Here is a 27,964-nt window from a genome sequence, read left to right as displayed (position 1 = left end):
ATATAATGCTAACTGTAAGTATAAAATTTGATACAAAGTTCAATCTTCATTCCAGATGTAGCAGTGGGAACTTTTCTTCCCATAAAAGTTTTGATGGAATACAGGATTGATTCACCCTCCCAAAATGATATGAAAGGATTCTGCTTGTTGGAGCTATAACAAGAAAGCCTTAACAAGAATCAGTGCTTCCATCTATGAAGAAAAATAACAGATCTGGAAAGCAATCTAAGAAACCTCTAGCAGCAATCCTGAGATACCAGAGCTCCTTAAATGTAAATTCCAAAATCTAACAGTGCCAACAGTAAGATTACTCTACATAACCCATTATCTATAAAACCATAAGCTCAAAGAACTCTCAGGAGATCGTTTGGTGTTTGCCAGCATTCTTATATAATTAGTGAATGTCTGGCACAGGAAAGCAGGCAACTTTTGTACCAAGAGTTTTCATATTCAGCCATCACTTTTGCATAAGGGACAGAAGTAGTTCCTAGAAAGCCCTGCCCTGACTTTTCACATTTCTGTTAAAGCTGACATTGCTCAGCCTCTTGTTCTCGCAGGGAATGGGGAAGGAGCAGAAGCAAAACTGCCTGCAGTGCCACTCTCTAATTTGTGCTGCTGAGAGCAGATCCTGGGCCGGGGAGAATTCAGAGTCACTGTCAAGTCAGGTGCCCACCTACACAAACAAAGCAAAAAACTGCCATGGAACAAGACTTGTGCAGAAACTCCTCACAGGGAAAATCTGTAGCTCATTCTTCACAGAGCCACGTCCTGATTTCACAGAGGGCTGTAAAAAAGGAAGAATTAATTTCTGCAAAGGACTTCAGAGGCTCAGAGGTTGTTATTTGGCCAATCTTTAGGTTCACAGTCAGCTCTCCAAAGCCCCACCAGATCAATAAAGCCTACAGCCATGATGTCTGGTAGCTCCAACCTTCCAGGAAATGAGCTTGTGAGTTTTATTCTAATTGTAAACACACAGGTGTTGACACCACCAGAATCAATAGTAAGAGGAGCACTTAATAGATTCTTGATGTCACTCAGAGAAAAGTGGGAATAAAAGGTCAAGCACTGAATTTCTCTTGCATTCATACACTGATTCTGCCTAAACCCTCCTTGTGCAGTGCAAAGAGAACTTCTGTTCCTCAATAGCTTATCAATAAAATATCAATTTTTAAAGAGTACCTCTTGCCAGCAGCTGAATTAATTAAGGGTTTGCCAATGCGCAGGAGCCAAACCAGATAAGGCCCAGAACAAATTTAGAGTGGAGCTATTCAGCCTGTATTTAACCCTTGTCTGAATGTCCTCATTCTGCATTCAGTCCAATTCCAAAGCGGCTTGATCTGCTTTGAAGTGAATTGTGTTATTCAAAACTGGCCACATCCTGGGATAAAGGTATCCAGAGCGGAAAAATTAAGCAGAAATACTTAAGCTGGAGTACATTTTTAGCATATAAAGCCTTAGATTTCATCTACACCAAAGCCTTTTGCAACAGTATAGCTGGGGAAAAAAATGACAGGCGCTGCTTTACTCACACAGTGGAGCTACTGCAGTTCAAACACTCCTGGCACCACAAGCTGCACACTGCCCAAGGCAGCTGGCTTAAAGACAGCGTGTATTCCCTCGGGGTGGGATTACTGCTCTGCATGCTATTCAGGAAACCAGGCCAGACAGCTGACCTTCATTTTCCAGGTGTGCTCATATGCCCTCTCTCGTAAGCACTGCTAAAAAGTGACAAAAAGGAATGAATCCTGAAAAGAAAACTCCTCTACAGAGCTTGTAAGAGAAACGACAACTGCAGCCACCAGAGAAAAGGTGAAATGAGTACTGCTGCTAGAGGACAGCTGTTAATTGGTCTATGAGGATTTGTGTTTATGACAGTGAAAGCTAACGTGCAATAGAACTAAGGCTGCAAACACAGTCGTGCTGTTTTGTTCAGCCTCACAGCAAAACTCTGACTTTCTGCACTGGAATTGCTAGAGCAGAAGACACTGAGTTTTACTAAAGGCAAATCACCCAAAAAACTTGGGCTTTTTTCTGAACTCTCACACTTCTAACACTGCTGTGAAATACAATGCACAGAGCACATCCCTGGCTGCTTCAAGCCAGTGTTGTTCTGCAACCAGGGGTGCATTTAGAGACAGATCACCACAGGTTCTCTGGGAAAGCACCTCAGTATCCTTGAAATGTAATTAGAGAACCACAAGGGGATTTAATCTTGTTGAGATCTCACAGTAAAACAGTGTTTAACCCTGGCACTTATTGCTCTCCACCTAATAAACAAAATAAAAATTCCAATCAGCCAGAGGAACAGCTAAGACAGGCGCTTTCATGAAGTCCACCACGACAAACGCCAATCTTGTATTTGCTGGAGTGGCACAGCATGGAAACAAGTCACCTCCTTCCTGGCTCACTTTAAATGGTTCACAGATCCATGTACAACCCACGAGACAGCACCAGCCTGAATTTCACTGCATTTGTGTAAGTTAGCCCACGTGTGCATGAGGAATGGGCATACTTGAGCCTTGCCAGCAGTACAGCCCTTACAGACAAGGTCCCCAAGAGGAAACACCAAGAACATTTCCACTGCTGACTGCCAGATTTTTCCAGGCATGAGTTGGCCAACGAATCCTAGAATTCCCAAAACCAAGGCAGGGCAGTAAGTGAGGATGTGAACGTTTGGGTGAATGCTAATGGCCCTCTAACCTCATGGGAGGAGACCACAGAAGGGGTCAGAGGTTCTTCAAGAGAAAACCAGTCACAGAAGCACCTTTTAAAGAAGATCTCCCTCCTCTGCTGTTATTGTTCAGAGCAACAAACAGTTGTCACTGACATGCAGACAAGGAGTTGACGGCTCACCTCAGGATACGTGGTATTGAAAAGACAGAAAATAAAATCACCAGCTGCTGCTCTGGACAAGAGTAAGTTATTTACAAAGTGAAAGCAGTAAATTAGCTTAATGGCAAGACCACATGCTGCGGTACAGATCAAACCATTTTTTTGTTTTCCACTTCCAGCTGACAGGATTGTGATTACTCAAGGAAATCGAGTTCATTATCTTGTCTCTTTTGAGAAAGGAAAGAAAACCTGGGACATAGAGACCAAGAAAGGAATGAGAAAACCACCATGAAAATACAGTCAAGGGGGAATGACTGGCGGCTGCATGAGGAATGTAATCTTGTAAATGGACCAGAGTGCACTGAAAGCAGAGGCAGAGGAGAGGAATCAAGGGGGATTTAGACAGATTGAGGCAGAACTCTCAGGAAACAGGGAGTCCATATCAGAATTACTGTGCTTTTTTAGGAACATACTAGAATATGAGAAGTGCTTAAATCTGCGGCGTGGATTAGTGGATTAGACAAGTTAACCATCCCAACACTGCGCAGCGTTAGACAGCATGGCTGTCTGAAAAGACAGTAAGTTGTCTGGAAAAGAGCTACAGCAAAGCACTGCCACTGCAAGCAATAAACTCCATGCCAGTGTAGATCAGAGTAGGTAGAAGACTGGATTTTGGTTCTGAACGCTGAACATTGAGGTATGAACGAGCTCCACAAGGCGCCTCTACAGATACACGGATGTGAAGTGCACTGCTGTGAGCACTGCAGAACATCACAGCACCAGGGGATCGCTGAGGTGGAGCCCTGGACACCTTGTGCTCTAACACTGGAATCCAGATTAAAGATATTCTTGTGGGAATGCTGAAATCACTACTGAAATTACAAAGAAAACCAATGAGCTCTATTATTTCCCAGCTGTTCCTGTGGCTTTCATTGCCATTTTCATTGCTTAACTTACAGTTAAGCTCATACTAAGATTTTTGTTTTCACTTATTTTGACACCAAGTTTGTGGCTATCTATGGGATATGTTCAACAGAACTGCATAACCCTTCAGGTCCCTTCCAGTCCAAGCCCTTCTACAGTTCTATGCTATGTTCTCAGAGTAGTTGAGATCTGATCTTAAAAAAAAAGCATATTAGTACCATTTTCAGCTGAAACAACTGAATATATTGCTTCTACTGTGAAAAAAGATGCTTACCATACACGTATATGTATAACACCACATGTAAGTAGTACAGTCAGCTTTCCTTCACAAGTGGATTACTAATCACAGTGTGGGTACTGAAAAACCATACTTCCACGCAGCTGATACAAGCATTGTACTTTTTCAAACATTCTCTTTTGTTTCAAAATGTGTAACTTCATAAAACTCACAAGAAAGCCTAACTGGCATTACCTGAAGCCTTTGCAGGTGTGCCTACATCAAAATGTTATCTTTAGTTATTTATTTGACCATGCACAACCTTTTCAAATACATCCCTGCCTCCTTTTCTGCATTCACTGTTCCAGAACTGGCAAAACTGAGTGTAATGCATGCAATTTTGTTAAGCAGGGCCACTTTTCACACCTCGTTCAGCAGGAACCCAGAGGGTGCCATTCCATCAATGAGCTGGGATCAAGGAGTTGCTGTGATCAGTGTGAAACATTTTCACCTGGCCTCTGGCAGGCCTGTATTTACAGGAGGAAGAGGCCACAATAAAAGCAGCATGGCTGGGGGCCCTAGAGGAAGATAGCCTTACTTCCCAGTCATCTGGGCACTGTGTAGCCCCTATTTTATGTAGGTTATGGGGAGGTGATGGGACTGCCTGTGGTGAGAAGGGAGGCTTGATTCTCTTCTCTGAGGAGCAGGCCAGGCTATTGAAGAGGTAAGTTCACCACCTTGCCTAGGGAACCTGTTTTATAGGCTACTTTATAAAGGTGATGCTCTTAATTTTTATGCTTTTGTGAGTCTTGGAGCTTAAAACTCTGAAGCCCTTATTCCAAAGGCAGGATACTGACAGGACTAAGGAACTTGTCTTTTCTTTCTAAGAAGATAAATGTTTCTCTACAGAAGTGGAGCTTAGGGTTGTTGTTATACTAACATGACACCGCCCCCTTTGAATGAATCACAAGGGCAAAGCATATAAAAACAACTCCTTTCTGGGGCTGCTTAAACACTGCATTTTCATTACAAGTGTAACTGTCGTAACTCCTTGTGAATTAAGTAGGGTGTCAGAAATGAACAGCCCAAAGGAGCTGTGGAAGCTTGCTGGCTTCTCTCCCTCTTTGTGGAAAGACTATTTTAAAAACAGTGTGCACTTGTTCCCTAAGGCTGCATGGGATTTCCAGCCACTGGCTTCCTATGTCTGGCTCATCCTGCTGTGTGAAAATCGAGTTTCTAAGGGCATTTGCTCACTGATTCTCTTGGTGATGTGGTACCAACGTTAAGAACTTTTTGCAAGGGGAAAGAGAAGATGCATCTAAAGGGCATTTTCTTAAGTAAGGGAAGTTAAGTAAGCATAGACAACAATGCAATATTACCAGCTCAACAGCACTAACCTGGGATTTTAGACTTGGTGCTGCAAGGGTAACTAAACAAGGCAATGTGGGCAAAGCCATGTCTGTGGTGAGGACTTTATCACACAGGGCTGAGTACTGGAGGAGGCAGTGTGAGGCTGAGGAGAAGCTCCATGGCAGCAAGAGTGAGGCTGGGAGCTCTGACGTGTGCCAGCTGCAGACAGGGCTGCTGCTCTCTGCCCTCTCCAGCTGTATGCAACTTTTTCCACCAAATCTAACAGCTGAGCTGTTTGTAAAACTGCTAACCTGATCTACTTGCCTACCACAGGTCTTTGTTCCTTAACTTACTGCTGAAACTGCATAAGCTTGTGTGCCTTGCTCTGACTGAAAGCAGAAGGTTGGATGGCTCATCTGAACAAGGGGTAACAAGCAGCTGGAAATGGTGCTCTCAGCTCTGCACAGCTGCTGTGATAGCAGGGCATGTAAAGAATGTAAAGGTGGATAACTTCAGAGGCTTTCTTTCCTCAGCAGAAATAAAACCACACCACTTCCTGGACTGAACTTCTGGAAAAAAATCATAGTAATTTCACCTGGACCTTATTAGCCTTACAATTAGAAGAACTTTTTTTTCCACCACCTTGTGTTCTGGGAGAGAAAGTGACTTAACTGGATTAAGCTGGGCTGACAGGTGAGTACTCATGCACTGAAGAGCCTATTCCAAAGACTAAAATTGGAAGCCAAATGTCTAAAGCACCTCTAGAAGATCCCCCTGCATTACAAATCAGTAGTTACTTCTCGACATTCAGTCTGCAGATGGATTGCTCTGTTTCCCCATGTATGGGGACAATGGTTCTTCCTCTGACTTTTCTCTCTTCCCCTTCTTGCTACTGCAGAATGTTCTCCATTACAGAGCTAGCAGCAGTCTGTGCCAACAGAGGAACAGAAAACACGTTCATCCTTAGTGAGGCTCTCCATAAGCATCTTCACATGCACAGAGATTTTTCTTTAAGGCAATGTAAATAGCAACTTTTTCCACTGCTTTTTAACATAGAATTTACTTTTGCTTCTCAAACCAGTGACTTGCAATTAACTCTGCTTGCCCAGCAGGCTGCCCCTGACCAGAAGCCTGCTATGCTTAATGAAACACCAGCTGAGCTTCTTGGATCCAAGCATGTGAAGTGAGGGGGCACGTAAGCATCTGTTTGGGTGGGTACACATTCCCCTGTAATGAGGGCAATCTTGCACTTTATTTCTTTCACACAACAAACAGAAGGGGGAAAAAGTCAGCTGCTCTACATAACAGCCTTCTGACCACTGAGATGACTTGTGCACACATGAGAGCATGCAGACTGACACACACAAATCCTCTGCCACAGAACTACTAAGTAAAATCCCCTGTATCTCCTGTCTAGGGGAAGACGACATTGCTCGAAGTTAGTCAACCAATTCTTTCAGTGAAGGAATGGATAAATCTAATAACACAATGCTTTAGTGCATTTTTGTTATCTCAAAGGCTGACTGTGGAAATGGCTCTTCTTGCTCTTGCCTTCTGCCTAGGCCTGTCATTCTCCCAAGTATGTAATATCTAGTCATGAACACAATCAACTGAAAGGATGAACAATCTGACAGGTTCCCCATAAGTATCTTCTGTACCTAACATTGACACCCCAGTCAAACCTTACTTCAGGAAAAATCTGATAATGGAATCTTATGTTCATAGATACAACTGAAAATCAGCTGTCAGTGAGGATTTAGCAATGTGCAGCTGAGAGGTGGCTCCTGTTCTCATTGAAAAGTACCTCAGTTACTGGAAGGTACCTTCTGGATGGAGCCTTCCAATGGTCTTGCTGTGCATACCAGGACATCCTGCCAAACACCTGGAAACTTGACAGTAATGCCCAATGAGGATGTTGCCTCCCTCTTTTGTCTTTACTGCTGCCCTGGTGGTGATATTACAAAGATGCTGATTCTTTTTCTCTGTGGGTGCTTGCGATGCACTCTCAGGATGAAAAGGTAACTGCTGAGAGTACTGAGCATTACATTAAAAAAACAAAAACAGGATTGTACTGTTTGCATCAAATGTGTCCATACACGAGCTATTCCTTAAGGTGTATGAGCAGCAAAAAAAGGCTATGTCTCATCCATTTACAGAACTGTTTTTTTGATGATACACAGGAAGAAAAAATCTCATACTTGGAACTGAACTAATGGAGTTCTGTGCTTGTTACTTGTATGTGGGAGCCCAGCAATGTGTCTCATCCTTCTGTATAGTGTTTGACTGACTAGATGGAAACAGAGCATTGGTTTGCTCTTTAACTGAGGGTCTGAACTTAAATTTGAAGCTGCCTTAATTTCCCACTTTAGAGCTGGGGAAATACAAAAGGGTTATAGAGCTTGTAAAGTCAGAGTGCAGTGGCCTGCAGTCTTACTAACTTCATGTAAAATTTTCACTCTTGACATTCTTTCCAGATCCACTTCAACTCTGAGATGATGTGTAAGAAAGCTGAATTAGCTTCCATGCTTTTGAACAAGTGTTAGTTAAGACATAATGCTGTAGCACGTGGCAACTAATTTGTTATTGTAATAGAAGAGCTCTTGATGTACCTCCCTCCTTCTTCTGCCTAGAGCACAACACTGCTTCCAATGCTACAGGAAAGCTGCACTAACTCTAAAATACAGAAAACTGATTAGAGCTCATTCAAACTGTCTATGGGAAGAAGAGCAACGCTGTTAAAAGCACGACTATTTCTCCAATGAAAGAGAACTGGGGGAGTGCTGTGATGAAGTTTTTTGGATGTCGTGAAGCGTTGTGTGTTGAGGAAGAGGCAGGTATAACCAAACCTGGTAAAACTGCTCTGGTGGTGGTTGCAGATGTGCCTCATGAACTGCATGTGATAAGCATGGAGAACCTGTCCTGCCTTCAGCCTGCTGTAACTACAGATCATCAGAGCGAAATATCTGTTGATGCTGAAGACAGTTCTGATAAGGTACTGATGAGATAAAGATACCTCAACCACAATGACACTTAAGTACCACGTATAACCTGGTTAAAGCTTTTAGGTGAAGCTGGCATCTCTGAAACAAAGACCTACCAACTCTGTCAGGGTGTGAACTTGTGCTGCAGCTTGTGCTCAGCCCTTTCTTGAGGAGCACCCAGGAAAGTGGTACCAGATCAAATCCTCAGGTTACGTAAATGAAGTCTATATCTTCAATGGGAAGAACTTTTCCTCTTTAAAAAAAAAAAAAAAAAAAAAAACCCCAAAAAACCAATGGACTTGAGTGGGGAGCTCCAATTTATGTCTCCCAGCTTGCACCAATGCAACTTTAAAATCAGCTAGATGCAAGTTTTGCTTTTGGATCTCTACAGAGTACACTTCTACTACTACTAGCTTCTGGGCTGCCCTGTTCCCTCCTAGGAGGGCAGCATCTCCTTCTAACCAGTTCAGTGATTCGTCTTCCTTGTCAGCTGCAGGAAATCCAAACAAACCAAAATCTGAGGGAGCACACAGAGGGAGAACACAGAAGAGACTTCTAAAGCCAGCTGAAGCTGCCACCTTGTCATTCCTGTCAATACTGCAATAAATAAGAGAATAGTCAGGTAAAGATTGACTGACCTGACAAGAATAAACTGGAAACCCAATCTGATGGAACTTCTGTCTGGATTTGTCTGTGAGTGCTGCAACAAACCAGACACTTTCCTATTTTAGGAAAGTAGGAAACAAGGCAAAATTGTGATTTATCACAGTTCTTGTGTGTATGGCAGGAACAAGGTAGAGGTTGGAGATGAATCCCATTTTCTGCAAATTAAAAACAAGGTTGGTTGTTCATAAGGATGTAATTATAACTAATACAATTACTGCAGTTGCATCCATCCTCCCAAGATATTAATGCCCTTGAAAAAGAATTGATTTCCTAGATGGAAAAATAAAGATGAGAACTGGAAGAAGCTCTGGGAAATTGGAAGACATTGCAAAGGAAACTTCAGAGATTTCAGGGAGCAGGACAGTCTCCAAAGTGTTTTGCCTACAAAAGTCTGAGTGCCTGAGCTCTGGTATGTGCTTACACTGACCACAAGCACTAGTTTCATGAGTCCATAATTATTCTGACCTACAATTAATGCTCTCCTCATGCTTTGTTTACTCTATCTATTTGTTTCAGGAGCCTTCTGAAGTGCAGCAAGGTACTGCATGGCCTTTAATGGAAGTTCACGGAGGAAAGTTACCCTAAATTGCTAAGTGTCTAGGTGGCAATTACCGAAGGTTAACATTCTGATGAGGTTCTTCTGCGAAGCAGCAAATACCAGAGGTGATATCTTGTCTGGATTGTAAGTTTTAAAATAGAAAATAGATATGCTTACTTAGTACCTTAACCATGCTACAAGAGTCAACTGGCTTTCCTGAGCTCCTTCCTCCTTGCTGGTCTGAGATCAAGTAAAACACTGCTCTGCAGTTTGCCAGAGAAACTGCCCCAGTGCAGGGGGAAGCTGGGGAGGAAGTGGCAGAGCACAGAGCAGTCAGACTGAATGCACTTGAGATGACAGGACCAGCCGTGCACAAATACTTGTGGAAATGAAGCTTAGTAATTACAGATGCCTTCCTCTGGCATATTCACTAACTGAACTGCTATTACTTATGGCCAAACAAACAGAATGTATTCTCAGAGTGCTAGACCACCAAAACGCTGTATTTTAAGCAGCGCCCTTAGAACCATGAGTTGATGAATGAACCTGTAAGGTCTGATAACAAGAACTGTCTCTCAAGAAGTGACAAGCTATAGAAGTTCTTGATGATTGCTTTCCATCTTTCATTGTAACACACTGTGCTGTTGGTATTTAGTTAACTGGTACCACAAAAAAAAAAACCCTAGTGTAATAAAATGGGTATTCTCTTTGCCTGCTAATATCAAATATTTCTCCTTTTGGTTTTCATTTTAAGTAACAAAATCTATGGGAAGAGGGAGTAAAATATTCTGGTCTGAATTTGATGCTAGCCACAGCATGCTTCTGTGCTGCTGTCATAAAGGAAGGGAAGCATATCTTGGTGTTAAGTCAGAGGGTGGATTCAGGCTGTAATTTAATGTGCACAGCAGCATGTCCCAATCAGCTTGAAAGCCTGTAGTTAGTCTCTTCTCAGGAGCCACAAATGAACAGACTTTTGGTTGAGGGTGCTTCGTTACTCAATGTGAACTCCATTTCCACATCGCCTGTTCTTGTATTACTTGTATTAAAGTGAGTATTCTGGAAAATTGATCCCTCAGTGATGCCCTCTACCATGTAAACCTATCTTGTCACAAGAAGAATTACATATATCTGAAGTACTACTGTGATGGCTTGTGGCGCTCAAAGCGAGTTTGCAGGGTGTGCTTAAGTTGAGGAGGATGAACTCCTTCCCTCCTGGGCAGAGCAGAAAGTTTTCAAGTACTCCAAATACAAACCTAACAGCTTCTCTGAGGCTGTTTCTCTCTTCCTTTTTTACTAAGGGCACTAGGTTAGCACATACAGTAGTACAGGGGGCAGAAGTAAAGCATCTCTGTAAAATGTACCATTCTAGAATACACACCCTCAAAAAAGGAGGGCTGAGCTGGTGGCTGCCTTACAGAGAATGAGGCCACATCTGGGCATGAGCTGCTTCCTGTGTAGATGGCACAGTGTCTCAGGGCTTTCTCTCATAAATGAGGAATGCCTGTTCTGCCATTTTCCTGTTATGCTAGAGTCATACTTCCACGTTATTCAACTATTTCAACTGAAGAAGTTCCACCTATGAAATATGGAGAGAAATACTTTCCAGATTCTCCAATTCTTGAGCTACTGGGTTTACTGTTATCATCTTTCTCCCAAAAGCCAAAAAGCATTTTCTGCTGAAGTTACCAAACAACAAAAGCGATTTTTCATCCATAGCTGGACACAGACCTTCAGTCAAATTCTGCTTCTGGCAAAGAACACGCACAAACAAGTAAAAACAAACGTGAAAGTTTGTACCTTAGGCTTAATTCTCCCAACGCTTCTCATCTCTACCAGAAGCTCAGTCTCATCTCGTCAGAAGCTTATGCTTTTCCTAATTACTCGCACAAAACGTTCTTAAATCATATTTTGACAGCCAAAATCTTACATCTCCATAAACAAAAAGAACTGTCAATATTACTAGTGCAGAAGCAAAGGAACCAGATGCACCAGAACTAAAAGCTGGGGGGAGGGGACAGTGATTCATAAGTTCAGAAAAGCATCTGCCAATAGTTTGATAGCAGCCGAATCCAACCGAGTAACTCAGATTGTGCTACAGCTGGCACGGAGATTATCAGCACCTCGCCAGCCAAAAACGCGCTCAGGAACAACAGCACTGGAGCAAGAGGGTATTCGCTTTGGTCCCATTCTTCCCATTATGGGGAATAAGATACAACCGCTGTTTTTCTCGTGCTTTAAGGCCAACCTGGCACCTGCCCGCTCCGCGGAGAAGGATCTGCTATGCTGAATTCAGGAGCTGTGCGTGTCTCCCACCCTTACAACACGCGGGCCTCACGCTGAGCCGTTCCCGTCCCCAGGGCTGTTAGGCCGCACGCAGGGACGTCCCGAGCCCGCGTCTGCCTCACCGCGCCGGCATTAAACTCGTGCTCGGCCAGCACGCAGAGCGACAAGGCGAAAACTTTACCGGCGAACCGCAGAGAGGCATTAAGAACCGGAGCGCAGCAGAGCTGCCGCTGAAGGAGCCCGCAGTGCCCGCACGGAGCCGCACCGCGTCCTTAGGGACAGAGCCCGCAACCCGCGGCGGGGGGGAGGACGCGCTAGGAACAGCCCCGGCTGGGGGAGAGCGTTGCCATGACAACCGCCCTCACACCGGGAAACCGCGATACCCAACCCCCTCTCTCCCCCCCCCCCATCCCCCGGCCCCTCCCGCGGCCCGTTCGCTCGCCCGCCCGCCTCCCCCTCGGGCCCCCGTCGGGCGGATACAGCTTGAAGCCCCGGAGGATCTCCTTGGCCCGCTCGTCCGTGGCCGACATGGTCCTGCCGCGCCGCGCCGCGGGCGGAGGGCGCTGCGCCGGGCTCGCCTGGCTGCGCGGGCCTGGGCGGGAGCGGCGCTGACGGCGGCGCCTCAGGACCCCCCGCCCCTCCCCCTCGCACTCCCTCGCACCCGCCACCGGCCGCCGCAGCCAATCCCGCCGGCCGCTCTCCCCGCCCCGACGGGACGGCCAATCGAGAGCCGCCGACGCCCCTGCCAGCTGAAGAAGGACGGCGGAACGGACCAATCGGACGGCGCGTCCCTTCTCCGTTTATTCGAGGGCGGCTGCGCAACACTCGTTAAGACGCTCGGCCCGGCCGCGGCTGACGTCGGAGGGAAGGGAATCGGCGCAGGCCAAACCTCGGCCGATCGGCGCGTGCCCGGAGCTGGGCCGTTCGTTAATACGTTAACGTATTGCGCCCCTCTCCTAACGGTCCGCGTGCGGGAGGAAAACTGAAGCGCGGCGCAGGCTGCCTCGGAGCTCCTCAGTACGGCGCCGTGGCGCAGCCCCGCTGAGGAGCGCTGGGCGGCGGCCGAGGCCGCGTCGAACGCGCGACGGCGTTTCATTACGAGTGACCTTAACGCCGGCGGCGGGGGGCACCGGTGCCCCATAGCTTAACATGGAACGGCCTAGCTGCGTTCTGGACAGCGCGCCGCTTCCCAATGTGTCCAGGGAAGGGCAGCGAGCGCTCCCGAAGAGAAGCTGGCAGGGAGGCAGGGAGAGCGCGGGCGGCAGCAGATGTGGAGGAGGCCAAAGCGAGCGGTCGTGTGCGAGGGAAGAGCGTGTGGGGCAGCAGCGCGGCGTGCCGCTCTGCCCGCAGCGCGGGGGGCTCCGTCCCGCCCTTCTTGGGGCTCCTGGGAGGCGGCAGCCGGATAGAAGCGGCTCTGGCAGCGAGCAACCCCTGCGGCAGAGGAGGGCTCCCGGCACGCGGCTGGTGGTGCTTCCAGATGTCGGTGTTGGGGCCTTTGTGGTTTTGACGCGGGTTCCCAAGCTCTCCACGCTGTGTGAGGAGGTACGTGCTTGGCAGCCTCTGCGTCTCTCAGTTTTGACCCTCCCCTCCCCCCAAAATTAGGGAAGAGGCGTGCAGTCTGGGGAATGCACCGGGCACTGGTACCTGAGACAGCTTAACTCAAGAGGTTCAGGTTGGGTATCAGGAAAAGGTTCTTCAGTTAGAGGTTGGCTGGGTGGTGGCACAGGTTGCTGGAGTTCAGAAAGTGTCTGCACGGTGCTGTCAAACACATGGTCTGAGTTCTGAATCACAGAATATCCTACATTGGAAGGGACCCATAGGAATCGTTGAACCCAACTCCTGGTTGGAAGTTCCACACAGAACCACTTGGAACTCAGACCATGTGTTTGACAGCACTGTGCAGGCGCTTTCTGAACTCCAGCAACCCGTGCCACCACCTAGCCAACCTCTAACTGAAGAACCTTTTCCTGTCCAGAGTGATGGAAACCCTGAGTTCTTTCCTCTCAAAATACTTTTTCTTGCAAGTCTCACTATTCCCTTGCACCACTTTGTTCTAAAAAGCTCACCTTTGCTCTTACACGTCTGGAGCATGCAGATCTAGCAGGCATCACAGTCTCTGAGGTGTCATTGCAGGTGAGGAGATGCCTCCAGCCTTTGTGCTCTGGGGAGGCAGATGTGCAATGCTGTTCTCCAAAGGTACCGATACAAGAGCTGGTGTTTCAGGGAGATGGGTTCATAAGCTGGGGCCTTCTCCCAGCTGACACTATCCAGATGTCCACATTTCTTGTGGCTTACTCAAGGTGAAAAATGATTAGTCTGTGGATCCTGGGAAACGTAGAGAGTTTGACAGCTTCTTTAGCAACTCTTGGGTGTCCCCAGCACCTTGTGCTCTAGAGATGTGCATTAGCAACTCTGGTGTTGAAAGCCTGAAAGGAGGGAGAAAATAAATGAGTGAAGTGTGGTGGAAGCATGTGTGGATGAGGAATGAAGCCGCATCCAGGATGGTGTTAACATTTACACAGCCCAGCTTACCCATAGACCTACTGTCAGTTGGGTCAGGCACAGGTGCTCCTGCTTTTAACATAGCTGTGGTGCCAGCAGTTGATTTTGTTTTGCTTTAAGTTGGTTGGCAATTAAATTAATAGATGCTTTAGAGATCGGATCCTAATCCTAGATAAACCTAGCCTAGTGCATAGTTTCTTAATATAATGTGTATTTTGTGGATTATTGGTAAGCTCCCATGTTGTCCTAAGTATTTTTCTTCACAAGAGTTTTTTTTATTTAAACCACTGTATTTATGGAAGTTGAGGAAAAAGAGAAGAAACACAAAAGTACCTGCTTTCATCAGTTGCCCTCTCCTTGGTGACACCAGGAGAGAACTTTCTTGCCGATGACGCATCAGAACTGGGATTTCAGGGGATGAAAAACAGCTCTAGAATCACGTGCTATGGTGCAGGGAGGTGAACACTAGCAAGGGATGAAGCTGGTGCTGGCAGCAGGGTGCAGACATGGGCAGGGTGAGCAGCCAGAAGCTGGAACTCAGGAGCCTGAAGCTCCAGACACTGAGATTGGTATGACAGAATCTGTGGGACAGGGGGATGGCAGTGAGCTGTAATCACAGCCTTCCCCATCTCAGTCACTTACAGGTGACTTTGCAGCCTCATGCCTTATTTCCCAGCTGAGAGAAACAGTTTACTTCAAGTCTCTGGGGCTTCATGACTCCGCTGCTTGGAGAGGTTCCTTGAATTTATGGTTTCTTTTCTCAGGCAACATGGGGAAGAAAGGTGAAATTATCTGCTGCCTTAAAGGGACCTAGATTGCAGGATCACAAGGGGAAGAGATGGCGTGAGTCAAGAGATAATGCCAACATTAAAAGATAAAATGGATTAACTATCTCCCTGAGTGTGGAAAGCTGTGTGGGTGGAGCAAGAGGTTGCAGTAGCAGTTTAAAAGGGGACGAGACAGCTGTGCATGCCTGTATTTTTCTATTTAAAAAAAAATAATCCATCCCAAAAACTTAACTGATGCTATCCTCCAAAGTCTGCTTCAGACAGGTGTGCTGGTGGGCAGCAGTCAAGGGGATGTCAGGACAGCCTGACAGAAAGACCCTCCTGGGTGACCTGAAAGGAGCTAATGCAGCAGGGCTTGTTATCAGCTGACAGTTTTTTCTCTGCAGGCTCCAACAAGAGGTTGCAAAAACGATCCATGGGAAATAGCTCACAGCCATGTATTTCTGTTTTTGTTTTGGCCCTGGATTTCAGTTTTAACAGCTCTTGAGGTGAATGAGGCGATGTGCTTTTCTCCCAGGGCAGCTGTGTCAGTATACCTGTGGGGTAGTGTGAGCCATGGTGGAGGGCCTGTTTAGGATGTGATTAAAGAGTTAATTCTCCTTGCCTGTGCAGATGAGATCTAAGTGTGGCTTAAGCAAATTACTGAATGGCTTGTTATAGCCCTGGCTGAGTTCCCTTGCTGTGCTGGGCCTAGTTTTTTTTACATCCAATTTGCTGTTGTGACACTCAGAGCTTCAAAGCATCCCAACAGCTGCATCTCTGTGCTCTCCTGACTGCCCTTCTCTGGAAGATGGGACTCTGGGGATCAGCTGTGGATGGCTCTGAAGCACAGGCTAAGCCCTGTCAGTTTCCCTAATAGTTTCTGATGTTCATTCCCCGAAAGCTCCTCGCTCCTGGCTGTGCAGGTCCATGGTTTGATCTTCAGGGACTGGCTGTCTTAAAGCCAGAAGCACTTTGCTGTTTGGTAAGGAATTTTAAACAGAAGCATGCTTTATTTGCTGCACAGCATAGACAAGTGTGCAGCTTTCAGGAAGGGAAACAGCTCCCACAGCCCTTCTGCTCTCACTTCTGCTCTTCTCCTGGTTCCATGGAATCTTTTGGGTCTTAGTCTGTCTCCTGGAGAGGTCCTTGCTCCTCCAGCTGCCCCCCTGATTCCCCACATTGCAGGCTGAGCTCAGTCTTTTTGTTTGTCACCTGTACACACCAACCGCTCGCCTCAAGATCCAAAACCCACTTCTAGCACCTTGTGATCCTTCACCCCATCTCTTGGCAAGGTTCCATTTGCACCCCAGGAGAACTGGCGGGCTGGTTGGTCAATGGCTCAGCTGGCAGCCTCCATTGTGCTGCCCAGCACAACTGCTCAATTGTTTATTGCCATTAACAGCCCCATTGCGGCTCCTCAGGCATTGTCTGGTTCTTGCCATAAAACGGAAGATTTAATCCACTCTGAAGGCTGTAGCATATGCACAGATTCAAAAGATGAATGGAACCTGTAAGTGTAAAATAGACCCAACTCTGTCATGCCCTCAGAACAAAGACCACACTAAAATGTAGCTTTGAAATGGAGGCCCTTTGCACAGGTCATTGCGGAATGCAAAAAAAAACCCAGACGGTGCCCCGGCGCGTCGTATCCCCAACACCTGCTGTGCCCTTGAGACAGTCAGACACTTTGCTTGCTTGTAATTAAACTGGTTTTCAGGAAGTGGTGCAGCCTGAGAGCGAGCATTTGCTCTGAGGGCCGCTGGTGTGATGGCTCAGGGAGACCCGGCCCAGCCCCGGGGTAGCCTGGCGTCCCGCGCTCCTGGGGATGCCACGAGCACTGCCAGCATCACCCCAGCCAAACAAACGAGGAGGCATCAGGCGGGGTGTGTTAATCGCGGTCTGCAGGTGGATGTTGGTACATCGATTGCAGAATGGCCTCTGCTGCGGGCAGGGATGAGGGCTGGGCAGGGCAGGCGCTGTGCGCTTGTGGCTTTGTCCACGTGGGCGTGAGGACCGGGCAATTCGGAGACCAGAGCAGGGGGGTGGGGGGATCGGGATGAGCTGTGCCCTAGGAGCAGGAGGGGACGAATCGGGAAGGGGCAAACCTGGCTGAAGAGGGCACGCCGCGTCTGAGCCCCGCTGCCACACCCGGCTCGGGAGGCCGCGCTGCGGGCACAGCGCGCTGCTTGGGCGTCGTGCCGGCGACCCCCGGCCGGAGCCGGAACGCGGAACGCTCGGAGCGCGGCGCTGCGTGCCGGGGGAAGGAGTCGCGCGCGGACCCCGCGCCGCCATCATGGCGGCCTGAGGCGCGGCGGGCACGGCGCCGGGAGCCGCGGGGCGGGAGGCGGGCGGAGAGGCCGCGGGGCGAGGTAAGGCGAGGCCGGGAGAGCGAGCCGGGGAGTCGCCCTCCAGGCCGGCCGGCCCGCGGAGCTCTGCCCCGCTTCCTCCGGCTCTAGGTGGAGCGGGGCGGTGGGTGCCTGGGCTGCTGCGGGAGGGCGCGGCGTGCGCCGGGGAAGGCCGGAGCGGGGAGCGGAGCGGAGCGGGGTGATGCACGGTGCTCTCAGCCTGGAGCCCGGCGGAGTCCCGGAGGCACGGCTCCGTGTGGCTGCGGTAGCGCTGGAACGTGAGCTCTGAGAGAGAGGCGAAGAATTGGCATTCATTTCTCCGTATCCCACGTCTCTTTTGTAATCCTGCGTTGGTTACCGGGGACGGAGGCGAGGGAGCCAAGAGCTCTGCCTTCTGCTCCCGGCGTGGCTCCGGGCTGGGGGAAGTGTCTGCCCCTGTGCCTGCCCCGCACCCGGGGGAGTGAGGGCACTCGGGGGTGGGGAGGCAGATGGAGTGGGGCTGTGTTACAGGCGTTTCTTAGGTTGGGAGTGCAGAAATGATCCAAGGGGTGAAACACCTCCTCCACTGTGAGGACAAACTGAGAGCTTGGGCGGCGTGGAGGAGGGAAGGCAGTGGGAAGAGTTGGGAGAGGGGTTCTGGGTACCCAAAGGAGGGCTGTAGGAAGGGAGGGGACAGACTCTTCAGCAGCGCCTGTTGTGATAGGACAGGGGAAACATTTTCAAACTAGAAGGGGAGATTCAGATAGTGAGGTGCTGGCACAGGTTGCACAAAGGTGGTGGTTCCCCGTCCTTGGAGACACCCAAGGTCTGCCTGGACAGGGCTCTGAGCACCTGATGGAGCTGTAAGTGTTCCTGTTCAGTGCAGAGAGTTTGACCAGATGGCCTTTAAGGAACCCTTCCAACTCAAACGGTTCTAAGAATGAAATGGAGCTAAGTGTGTTTTCAGAGGCTGAGTGATGAATGAAGCTGCACTGCCTGCAGAGCAGACACCCGTGTCACCCTGCACCCTGTCTGAGGCGGCCGTGTGCCAGGGCTCAGCCCCAACATACTGGTTCTCCAGTATCTGATTTCTTCACCAGAGCGAGGGTTTCCTCCTATACCCGAGAGTCATCTTACATCAGTATAACATGAAGAACACCCATCCCCCCACTAAGTTCTTTGGTGTCTGAGTAATATGCTTTAGAAGTTTCTTTTCTTAGTGTTTGTAAAAATGTCTTTTTGTTTCACATAGTTTACAAATAGTGCTTTATAAAAGCAATGTGCTAATGCTGAGAGACAGCATGCACACAGGAGATGTCAGGCAGCAGTGAAAGACAAAGATCTCTCTTTGCAGGGACTAAAATAGAGCCTTTGTAGAAAGGGTGTTTCTGTCACTGAAGCTTTACCGTTTCCCCAAAACACTTTCACTGTATAATGGAGGCTGTGTACAGGCCACAGTTCTTTTCTCTTTTCAGGCTTAAGAAAGCTGTGGGTGTTATGTACTCATGCTTTGTCTGTGGTGATGTCAAAAGTGCATTATGCAGGCCTCAAGGTGGCTGAATTCTTCCAAGTGAATTTGGCCAGCTGCTGTTTTGAAGCTGTGCAATGAGTTTTGGGAAAGAGGAAGTCTTAGCTGCCCTGTGGTAGGCATAGTGATGTCATGGATGTCATGCCTGATAACATGTGATAACACCTCTGCAGTTGTCTTTTATTTGACAGCATCAGTAGGTGGAAAAATCTGAAAAGAGCATGAAATGTAAACTCCTTACCTACTAACAGGAGTGGATTCTTGAGGGAGCTGACCAGCCTGCAGAACTTTTGCTCAGGTCTGTTTCTTTATCTGAAAGCAAATCTGTTGCTTTCCAGATAAATCGGGATTTGAGCCTGCAGGGTCCCTCTGAATGCCAGAGGGAAGCAGTTTCAACTCATGCTGAAAGTTTACTGCTTCTAACATGTAGTTGGACAGAATTTAGCAATGAGGGAATGTATAAATTAATACCATCTTGTTTTATTGACAGATTGAAAAGCTTAGAATGGCTGGAGAACAGAAACCATCCTGCAATCTTCTAGAGCAGTTTATTTTACTAGCCAAAGGTACAAGTGGCTCGGCTCTGACTGCTCTGATAAACCAAGTGCTGGAGGCTCCTGGGGTTTATGTCTTTGGAGAGCTGTTGGAGTTAACAAATGTGCAAGAGGTAAGAAATGAGTTTCTGTCCTAATGCTCCCTCTGCACTCCCAATGTAAAGGTTCCCCTGAAGTTTCCTTGTGAAATTTCTGTGCCAGGAGAGGCCTGGTGTGACTTGCCTTGTTTCTGAGATGTTTGTGTATGAAGCTGGCGTTGTTTTTGTCTGTATCTATTTAGATGTGGAGAAGTTGCCTACCAGTCTCATGTTGACTGTGTTCCATGGGATTTCTTTTTTCTTCCCATCCAGCTTGCTGAAGGGTCTAATGCTGCTTATTTCCAGTTGCTGAACCTGTTTGCATATGGGACGTACCCAGACTACGTAGGTAAGAGACTGCTGCCTGTTTGCAGACTGCAAGGCTGCATTGCTCATTAGAATTGTCACAGACAGTTCTTTGCTTTTTGTGGTAGCTGGTGTAGTGTGGCTTGGTTGAAGTGTCTAAGCACACAGTTTGCTTGGGAGAGTTTTTGTAGGGGGTAACTGGGTCATAAGCACTTCTTAAGTGCTGAAAAGAAGTGGAAGGGCCATAACCAGATGAGAGGCTCTGGTATTTTACTGATTTGGCTTGGACTGCAACACTAGATCCAGCTGGTCTGTAGCAGTATTCATTGATGTTCATAGGGCATTTACATCTGCAAAGTACAATTTCAGACATCTGTTTTCAAATTTGAAAGGCACTGGTTATGGAAGTTGCAGAAACTTTGTAAAAATTGTTCTGAAAATTATTTATCATTTAAACCATAAAGGTTTTTATAACCTTTTCTTGTGACAGCATTGCTGAAACAAAATGCAACATTTCTTTGCTAGAACAGAAATTGTAATAATGACCCTACAACGTCTTCAGAAGGGCTACATGTGAAACATCCTTTTGTCTGTTAGGATGTGCTTCAGTTCTTGTACTAATTAATTCTTCATTTGTGGGTAGCAGCTCAATCCAGGGTATTACAGACTGTGACAAATAATTCTGTCATTGGTGCTGGCTGTCACTGCGGTGGGTGAGCATCCAGTTCTGGTGAGGAGAAGTTGCATCAGTAAATGTAAGGGCTGGAAATTCCAATGGCTGTTGGGCAATGTGAGCCTCATGGATTCTGTGACCAAGCAGAGGATGTGTTTGCCACGTGCTGGTCCTGCATCCCAGCCCACGATAGTGCAGTGCAGTTCTTTTTTGAGAGAGGGCAAAGGGGAGAATTGGTCAAAATGTGGATCTTTGAATGAGATGGGATGGCTGAGAGAACTTGAGCACACCAAAGCACTGATTTTCATTAAAGCAGATATTTTAAAGGTTTGATTTGGAAAGCTGGCAGTTTCCTTTCTGCTTTTAAATATTCATAAGGCATATGGATACAGTATGGTGACAGTGAGGCTGTGTAAGTGTGTGGATTCAAAGTTTCTCCTCCTGTTCTCAGTCTGATACTTAATACCCTCAACTAGAAATTCTGTAGCTTTCAGAGAGAAAACCAACTGCATTTTACAAGCAGATCAGCAAAGGAGGCTTAAATTTGTCAGCCCATTAATGAAACAAAATTAACTTGGTTGTGGAAAGCAAGCATATACCAGCTGTTCTGTCAGGGCATTACTTGTGCAGGTGTGAATTCCAATTCCAAAACCAGAATTAACTAAAACAGAGAAGAATGGAATTGTGAACTTGCAATTTAAAGTTTTCCTCTCTTTATCTCTGGGCACAGCTCTCTGCTTTACCAGCACCCACAGTAGCCAGAGTTTCCTTTCAGCATTCAGCATAGTGTGACTGGCCAGTGGTTCTGCAACCTGGATTATGTTGTTTGTGTAGGAAAGCTCTGAATCTTATCTTTTTTAACATTGACAGCAAACAAAGATAATCTGCCTGAATTAACAGCAACTCAGAAAAACAAGCTGAAACACTTGACAATAGTAAGCCTGGCTTCTAGAATGAAGGTAAAGTACACTGTGAATGACAGCAGACTTTTGTTTGTTTGTTGGAAATTGAATCAGTTCTTTGCATTAGGGTTATATTAAACTGTGTGCTCACAAAAGTGCTGCAACTTGGAAAGAAGCTGTAATGTGTGACGTTCCCATGGTGCCTTTGGGACATGAACTTAATGGACTTCTGGGGATGAGGTGTGGAAGTGTCAGAACAGCCATACCATTGGATTAGTAAGGGCTGGGAAACTTTGTATGGCTTCTTTCACTGCTGGAGCTGGGGAATCATCCTTAAAAGGACAGCCTCTTTGTTCTGGAGGAAACTAATCCACACTCTTAATTTCTTCTCCAGTCCCATTACCGTTCTCCTCCAGAAGGCACTGTGCCAAAACTTCACGACCTGCCCAAGCCGTGCTGGAATATTAAATAGCGTAGTAGCAGGCATTTGTTTTGTCCCTGTTGTACTTTCAGACTGAAGTGTAGGTTGCCATAAATGTTTGGGCCCTGACCTTCTGCCAACACTATTTCTGTTCCTTCTGGTTAGGACTGTTAACTTACTCTTGGACTTGCTGGTTTCAGTGCATTCCCTACTCCGTGTTGCTGAAGGACCTGGATATGAGGAATCTGAGGGAGCTGGAAGATCTGATTATAGAAGCGGTTTATACAGATATTATCCAGGGGAAGCTGGATCAACGAAACCAGATGCTAGAGGTGGATTTTTGTATTGGCAGGGATATTCAGAAGAAGGACATCAGTAACATTGTCAAAACGCTCCAGGAATGGTGAGGCAGTCTCTCCAACTCGATTGTTTCTTATGCATAGTTTGCCCTATTTTTTTTCCCCTTCCTTGGAAGTTGTAAGTGCTGGCTTAATTTAAACTTGTTCCACCAATCAGGAGTCTTATGCTGCAAGCAGACACTTAAAGGAAGAGTCTGTTGAGTGATTTTTTCCATGATCCCATCTATATTTCAATTTGTGTTACATATCAAGCCAAACTACGCTAGGTCTTGAGATTCTGATCTCACCAAAACTTGTATGTGACAGAGCCTAGGGAGAAGTCAAGAGCTTTTTGAAACAGTTTGTGCCAAACTGTGGTCACTGTCCTAGGGTCTGTACCACTCCCTGTGCTGCTATTACACTCAAGAACAAAAGCAGAACTATTAGTTTTCAGCCATTTGTGATAAGACCTTTATGGGGAAATTCCAGAGAATCACAGCTCTTAGGGCAGATGTCTCCAAGTCTGAAGTGTTATATGTTTGCCTTTTCTTTGCTCCTGCAAATGCAGGCTGCGTGCAACCACAGTGTTTGGGGCTGTGGTGCTGTCTTTATGTACCTGTGCTGAGAAGCTGCTTCTCACTTTCTGTCAGATTCCCATCCAAGGAAATCTCCCTGTAGCCAATGGAGGCTGCAGCCGGTTCTGAGCTGGCTGGGAATCGCTGCCCAGTTTGTTACAGTAATGGGTGTGCAGAAAGTGATTAAACTGCTGTGGTAGAGCAGGGCTTTTTCCTTCTTTTCTTCTCCAAGTGCCCCAATCCCATCTCATCAGGAGAGCTCTGGCAGCCTCCAGGAACTTACAGCATCGTTTGGAAATTAACAGTGAACCCATTGCCAGTTTCTTTTCTGTCCTCCAGTTATGAGCTCTGTGTTGGAGGAACACTTTTGAACACCTGGTGGACGAGGGAATTCTCTCAATCTGACTCCTGTGTTTAGTTTTAAAATTAGATTGTTTTACAATGTATTTTAAGCAATAATTCTGATTGAAAAGGCAACTGATGGTGCAATAAACCTGCACTTTGTGATGGGCAGGTAAGAGTAACACAGACTAGCTGAAAAATGCTGTGAGATGCATCAAGTAATCAATAAAGCTTTTTCTTGCCAGCTTTTTTGGAATTGGTCTCATAGCAGGAAGTATGAATTTAATAATCTTTTGATAATCTCACTTGAGCATAACTTCAGATTGCACGAGTGAGCTGCTCCAGAGAGCACTCCTGAATACTCATGGATATTTTTTATGTCTTGCAGGTGTGACGGTTGTGAAGCAGTTCTTTTAGGGATTGAGCAGCAAGTACTGAGAGCCAACCAATACAAAGAGAACCATCACCGAACCCAGCAGCAGGTAGAGATGGAGGTGGGTGCAGATGTATTTCAGACTGCTCAATGCTTTTTGATTGAATGCTACTGTCAACTGGATAGTCTGGTAACACCTGGTTAATGGCTGCAGCTCCTCTGAAGTACTCTAGCAATTGTGCAAGTCAGATTCTGGAGTAGGAAAAATAAGAATCTTTTTCCTTGTGCTAATAACACCACAAAGACCTACATCAAATTTGCCCACTCTAAGCGGGTTGGAACTTTCCTGTATAAAAATGGGCCAGATGGGTGCAGTGCTTGTAGTTCCCTTGGCTGATTGGTTAGGGAAAGAGCCCTTGTGATACAGAGTTTGGATATAGTTCTGTTTCTTTTGTTTAAGGAAGCAAAACCTCACTTCAATCTGAGAATGTTGGGTAAAACAAGCAAACAAAAACTAAAAATCCCTCGAGACTCATTGCTTTTGCATACAAGGGCTCCTGAGCAGTGCGGGCTGGGCGCGCTCCTGCTGAAGGCTGTATCTGTTCTTAGTCCATAGATGGCAGCACGAGCACACGATGCCAGCCCCAGCTGATGTGTAGTGAGAACAAATGTTGGCTAATACAGCTGTAAAGGTGAAAATGGTCCTCCCGAGACACTTGCTGAGGGTTTATTTCTTGCAGAGTGCTGCATCCCTGCAGGTTTACGTTTGCTTTCTGAAGCAGTTCATGCTTGGCGGCTTGATTGGCATCCATAGTGCTGCTTGTTTGCCAGATGCCTTTAGCTTGGAGTTGGTGCACCTGACTCCCAAACTTGTTTTGCTTTCTTTTCTTTTTTTTTTCTTCTTTTTTTTTTCTTTTCTGTTTTTAGTGTTTGCTGATTGTACGACAGGTGAGTTTCATGAGACAAGCTACTGTGCCTGGTGCTTTGTCTCTCCTTGTCAGCCAGAGTAGTGGAGCACTACTCCTCCCTCCCACGGACCAGTTCCTGTTCCTGCTTCTAGCAAATATCCATGGCTCAGCCAGACACAGATCAAGTCGTTTTTGTTTTTGTTTTTGAGTGCTGTTGGAAGCATGCATTTGTTTCTCTTTGACTCCTTTGTCCCTGCTGCTTCTAGCCAATGTAATGGTGAGATGGCTGACTTCTGCACCAAGGCAGTAGTAGATCTCTTTGGCCAACCAGGAAGATGGAATAATATTGTATTTTTGTCTCTTAAAAGAAGTAGGTAATCTCTAGTTGTTTCTAGTCTGAGTCCAGTATGAAGGCTGGCTTTAAGTGAGCACAACATTTTGCCCCTTAAATCTCAAATGCAGAGTCTGTTTCTGGTGGGTGAGTTTTTGATAGCCCCCCCTGTGTACCCCAAGGGATTCTCAGCATGTTTATGAACAGAGTTTCTAATGCAGAGAGAGAAGGAAGCAGGTGCTGACTCACTGTCTCTTCTTGGCCAGGTCACAAACATAAAGAAAACATTAAAAGCTACAGCCTCGTCGTCGGCACAGGAGATGGAACAGCAGCTGGTAGAGCGAGAGTGCCCTCCACACACAGAACAAAGGCAGCCCACAAAGAAGATGTCCAAAGTTAAAGGGCTGGTCTCCAGCCGTCACTAGAACATACCATCCAAGTGTCATTCAGCTAGGAATGACAGCAGGAGGAGCAAAAAAGGGCCTGTGTCTTCTTTTCCAGTGGGTTCTGGGCCAGCCCCTTCCAGGCTGGCAAATAAAAGCCCTGTTTGAATGCAGCACCTGGCAAAGTTACACTGTGCAGCCCCTATTTGTTATGAGGGTGTCTCTGTTCTGGTCCTTTAAAGAGGGACTTTTGAAGAGAGGGACTAGCACAATGGGGCAGTAAAAAAGTCTGTGGACAGTTTTGCTCCCTCTCAGCCAGTTTCATTGCTGCTTAACCTCTAGGAAGCTGCTGTACTAAATCAGATCTTGGGAGAACTTCTATACTAAGAGTGAATCCCAGGGTTGAAGTGTGGCTACCAAAGCCAGGCTGGGAGCGAGGAAGCCATCAACACAGATCTTTTCATTCCCTGAGGGAGTGCAGAAAGGTTTCTAGGCCAGGAACTGCTTTGCATGGAAGTCTTCAGCCTTTCCTCTACCCCTGTCTGTTTTGAACTGGGGTGAAATTCACGCTACCTCGCTCTGTGAGGATGAGATTCAGTGCTGGGCTGTTTACTTAACTGTCTGTTTACTGCCCTTACTAAGCCCTTCAATCTCTCGCAGATTTAATGCACTGGTCTGCATCTCTGAGTCTTCAATACAGGAAGGAGGAAGCAGGCTGCTCTTCCAAGCCTTCCTTCTTACAAATGGTTATGGACACAGCAGAAACAGCGTTCCTTTGGAATGTGATGTCACCTCTCAGAGCTGCTTGTGAGTTGTTCCCCATAGATACCTCCAGAGGGTGATGCATTTGCTCTTCCTTGGGTGCTAGTGACAGTGGTCTGTGTGGGAGAAGAGCCCCTTTAGCAGTGTGGCAGGCTGGTGGCCCAGGACCCACTGGCAAGGGTCACAGCAGTATCCCCTTGCTGAACCAATGGACTTGACTAGTCTTTCTGAATTTTGAACACTTTCAGGTTGTATTTTCTTTTCTTCTTTTGTACATTGTTGTGATTCTGAAGCATTTCAGCCTTTGATTTGTGTTTTTTTTTTAATTTGTTACAGACCAACTTCAGGTGGTTTGCGCCTGATTTGGTGAGGAGCGGGGTTTTTTTTTACGGGGGAGGATGGGGTTGGCAGTGAAACAGCAATTCACACAAAAAAGCACATTTTAGAAAAAAAATTAAAAATGCTGATTTAATGTCAGAGTTCAGAGTCTTGGCTTTGAGACTGCTTTAGCACTTGTCCACGTGAGCATTTACTTGATTCCTGATGTTACGTTATCAGAAGGTCTGACTAATCTCCCTGACGCATCTGGGAAACAGAGAATTACTGTTCCTGTTTTGTCAGTACTTCATCTTTATCCAAGTTTGTGTGGAAGGATCTGTGGCAAAGCCAGTAACTGAGCCCACAGCCCTGAGCCTAAACACCGTTGCTGCCTGATAATGAGAGGTTTGGAGCTTTGCTCTGTCTTTGGCAGTTGGGTTCTTTTCTCTCCGTCTCACAAACTGAAGTGTTTTACTTCTGTCAGTGTTGTAAAAAAAACAAGAACAAAAGTTTTCCAGGAGCAGGAAGGGGGGCTGTTCTAGCAGAGGACTGTGACAGTACTCCAGTCCTGCATTTACATTGTGCAGTGCACGTGCCTCCCACTAAATGCTGTGGAGTTCTTTGCCATCTGCACATCCTCAGTCCTTGGCTCCAGGACCTGCTGTGTGTTTGCAAAAGGAAATTCTCTCTTTTTCTTTCCTCCTGCAGTGCAGGCACACCAGCTTTCAGTCTAAGAGGTGAATCTAAATGCTTCCCACCCAGCTGCCTCTGGGTTGAGTCCCTTGATTTCTGATTCATTGTCGGCTCTCTCCCTTGAAAATACTAGCCAAAAAAATTCCCATTGAAAGATGTTAAATGTTAAGTGAGTAAGCCCAAAGCATGAAGCCTTCACTTGTGTCTCAAGGGAACCCTTGCAGTGTCTGTTCTGGTTTCTGTACTTGCCTCTCCTGGTGTTCAGCTGACAGCTTCAGGAGGTGTAGTTGGACTTCGTGTACCCAAGTCTCTTAGATGTGTGTGATGAAGAGGGGCTGAGTCTGCTTCTGGCTTCCCGTGTGGGTGGCTGCAGTGTGCTGGTCATCCAGCTCCTCTCAAAGTTTGGCTGGTGAGAAGCTGTGTGGTCCTCAGGAAGCTGTTTTCTTTCCCTCCCATTTCTGATGGCAGTCTGGCAAAGATGCAAGGGGAATTCAAATGTCTTTGGAAATCAGTTTAGCTCCTCCCAAGCCTTGGTGCAGGGGAAATAGATGTGAATTTGGCATCCCTGATGTTTGTTCCCTGCCAGGTACTGGAGCCACATTCGTTTGCTGAAAATTCTTTAGTGTGGTGGAAGTTCTTGAGTCCATTCTTATATTTTTGCTGTTCTCAAAGCTTACTTGGGCTAAGGGTCCTACCTGTGCTTCAGTACGCATTGCCTTTGTTCAGCAAAGAAGTAAGGGAGGAAATAGCACTTTGAGTAAAGAGCAGTCCTGTGCACGATGGTGAGAGGATGGAGAAGGGAGGGAGGCTGGGAAGAATTGAGCTGTTTGCGTGTTTGGCTCGTCCTGGTGTGCCAGTGATGCACTTGGTGCAGCAAAAAAAGAGGGGTGTCTTTGCAGTGAGCCCAGCCTGAGATGAGTCATTAACAAATGACATGCACAGAGTACCTGGGGGAGGCAGACAGCTCTGCAGCAGCTGGTTAATGAGTCTGGCTCAAAGGAAAGAGTTAGAAACTATTCCAGGAATGAAGCAGAAGGCACAGTTGTTGACAGGGACGGATGCAGGAGGTGCTGGGCTTTTTGAGAAGGACGAC

At 46.8% G+C, this 27,964-nt stretch overlaps 2 protein-coding genes and 1 long non-coding RNA gene across 14 annotated transcripts in view; 2 read left to right on the top strand and 1 right to left on the bottom strand.

The window, feature by feature from the left end:
- Positions 1-12,402, bottom strand: part of PDE6D (phosphodiesterase 6D) — a 30,159-nt gene extending 17,757 nt beyond the window's left edge. The window contains exon 1 of the mRNA XM_048954647.1: positions 12,272-12,402. Within this exon, the coding sequence (XP_048810604.1) occupies positions 12,272-12,321 (50 nt within the window). The 5' untranslated portion in view covers positions 12,322-12,402. The remainder of the gene's footprint in view (positions 1-12,271) is intronic.
- Positions 2,023-9,594, top strand: LOC125697442 (uncharacterized). 11 transcript variants are annotated; one of them, XR_007378789.1, is made up of 8 exons: positions 2,023-4,697; positions 5,657-5,750; positions 5,860-6,016; positions 6,436-6,534; positions 7,049-7,341; positions 7,954-9,143; positions 9,245-9,379; positions 9,487-9,594. It is a non-coding gene; the product is annotated as an uncharacterized LOC125697442 (long non-coding RNA). The 11 variants fall into 11 exon arrangements; XR_007378782.1 differs by having other exon boundaries at positions 7,798-9,143; XR_007378791.1 differs by adding an exon at positions 6,239-6,343 and having other exon boundaries at positions 6,436-6,518; positions 7,049-9,143.
- Positions 12,403-12,639: 237 nt separating the features above from the next.
- COPS7B (COP9 signalosome subunit 7B) lies at positions 12,640-26,271 on the top strand. 2 transcript variants are annotated; one of them, XM_048954640.1, is made up of 7 exons: positions 12,640-13,333; positions 19,406-19,582; positions 19,820-19,895; positions 21,396-21,484; positions 22,049-22,251; positions 23,492-23,597; positions 24,982-26,271. In XM_048954640.1, exons 1-7 carry the CDS (start codon positions 12,941-12,943, stop codon positions 25,138-25,140), a joined length of 1,203 nt encoding a protein of 400 aa, XP_048810597.1. In that variant the 5' UTR covers positions 12,640-12,940; the 3' UTR covers positions 25,141-26,271. The 2 variants fall into 2 exon arrangements, with proteins under 2 accessions (XP_048810597.1, XP_048810598.1); XM_048954641.1 differs by lacking the exon at positions 12,640-13,333 and adding an exon at positions 17,335-17,432.
- Positions 26,272-27,964: the final 1,693 nt, after the last annotated feature.

Source organism: Lagopus muta, chromosome 9 (genome assembly GCF_023343835.1).
Source record: "Lagopus muta isolate bLagMut1 chromosome 9, bLagMut1 primary, whole genome shotgun sequence".
Taxonomy (NCBI): Eukaryota; Metazoa; Chordata; class Aves; order Galliformes; family Phasianidae; genus Lagopus; species Lagopus muta.
Note: the sequence above shows the minus strand (reverse complement) of the source record. Positions and strands in the feature narration are given on the sequence as shown.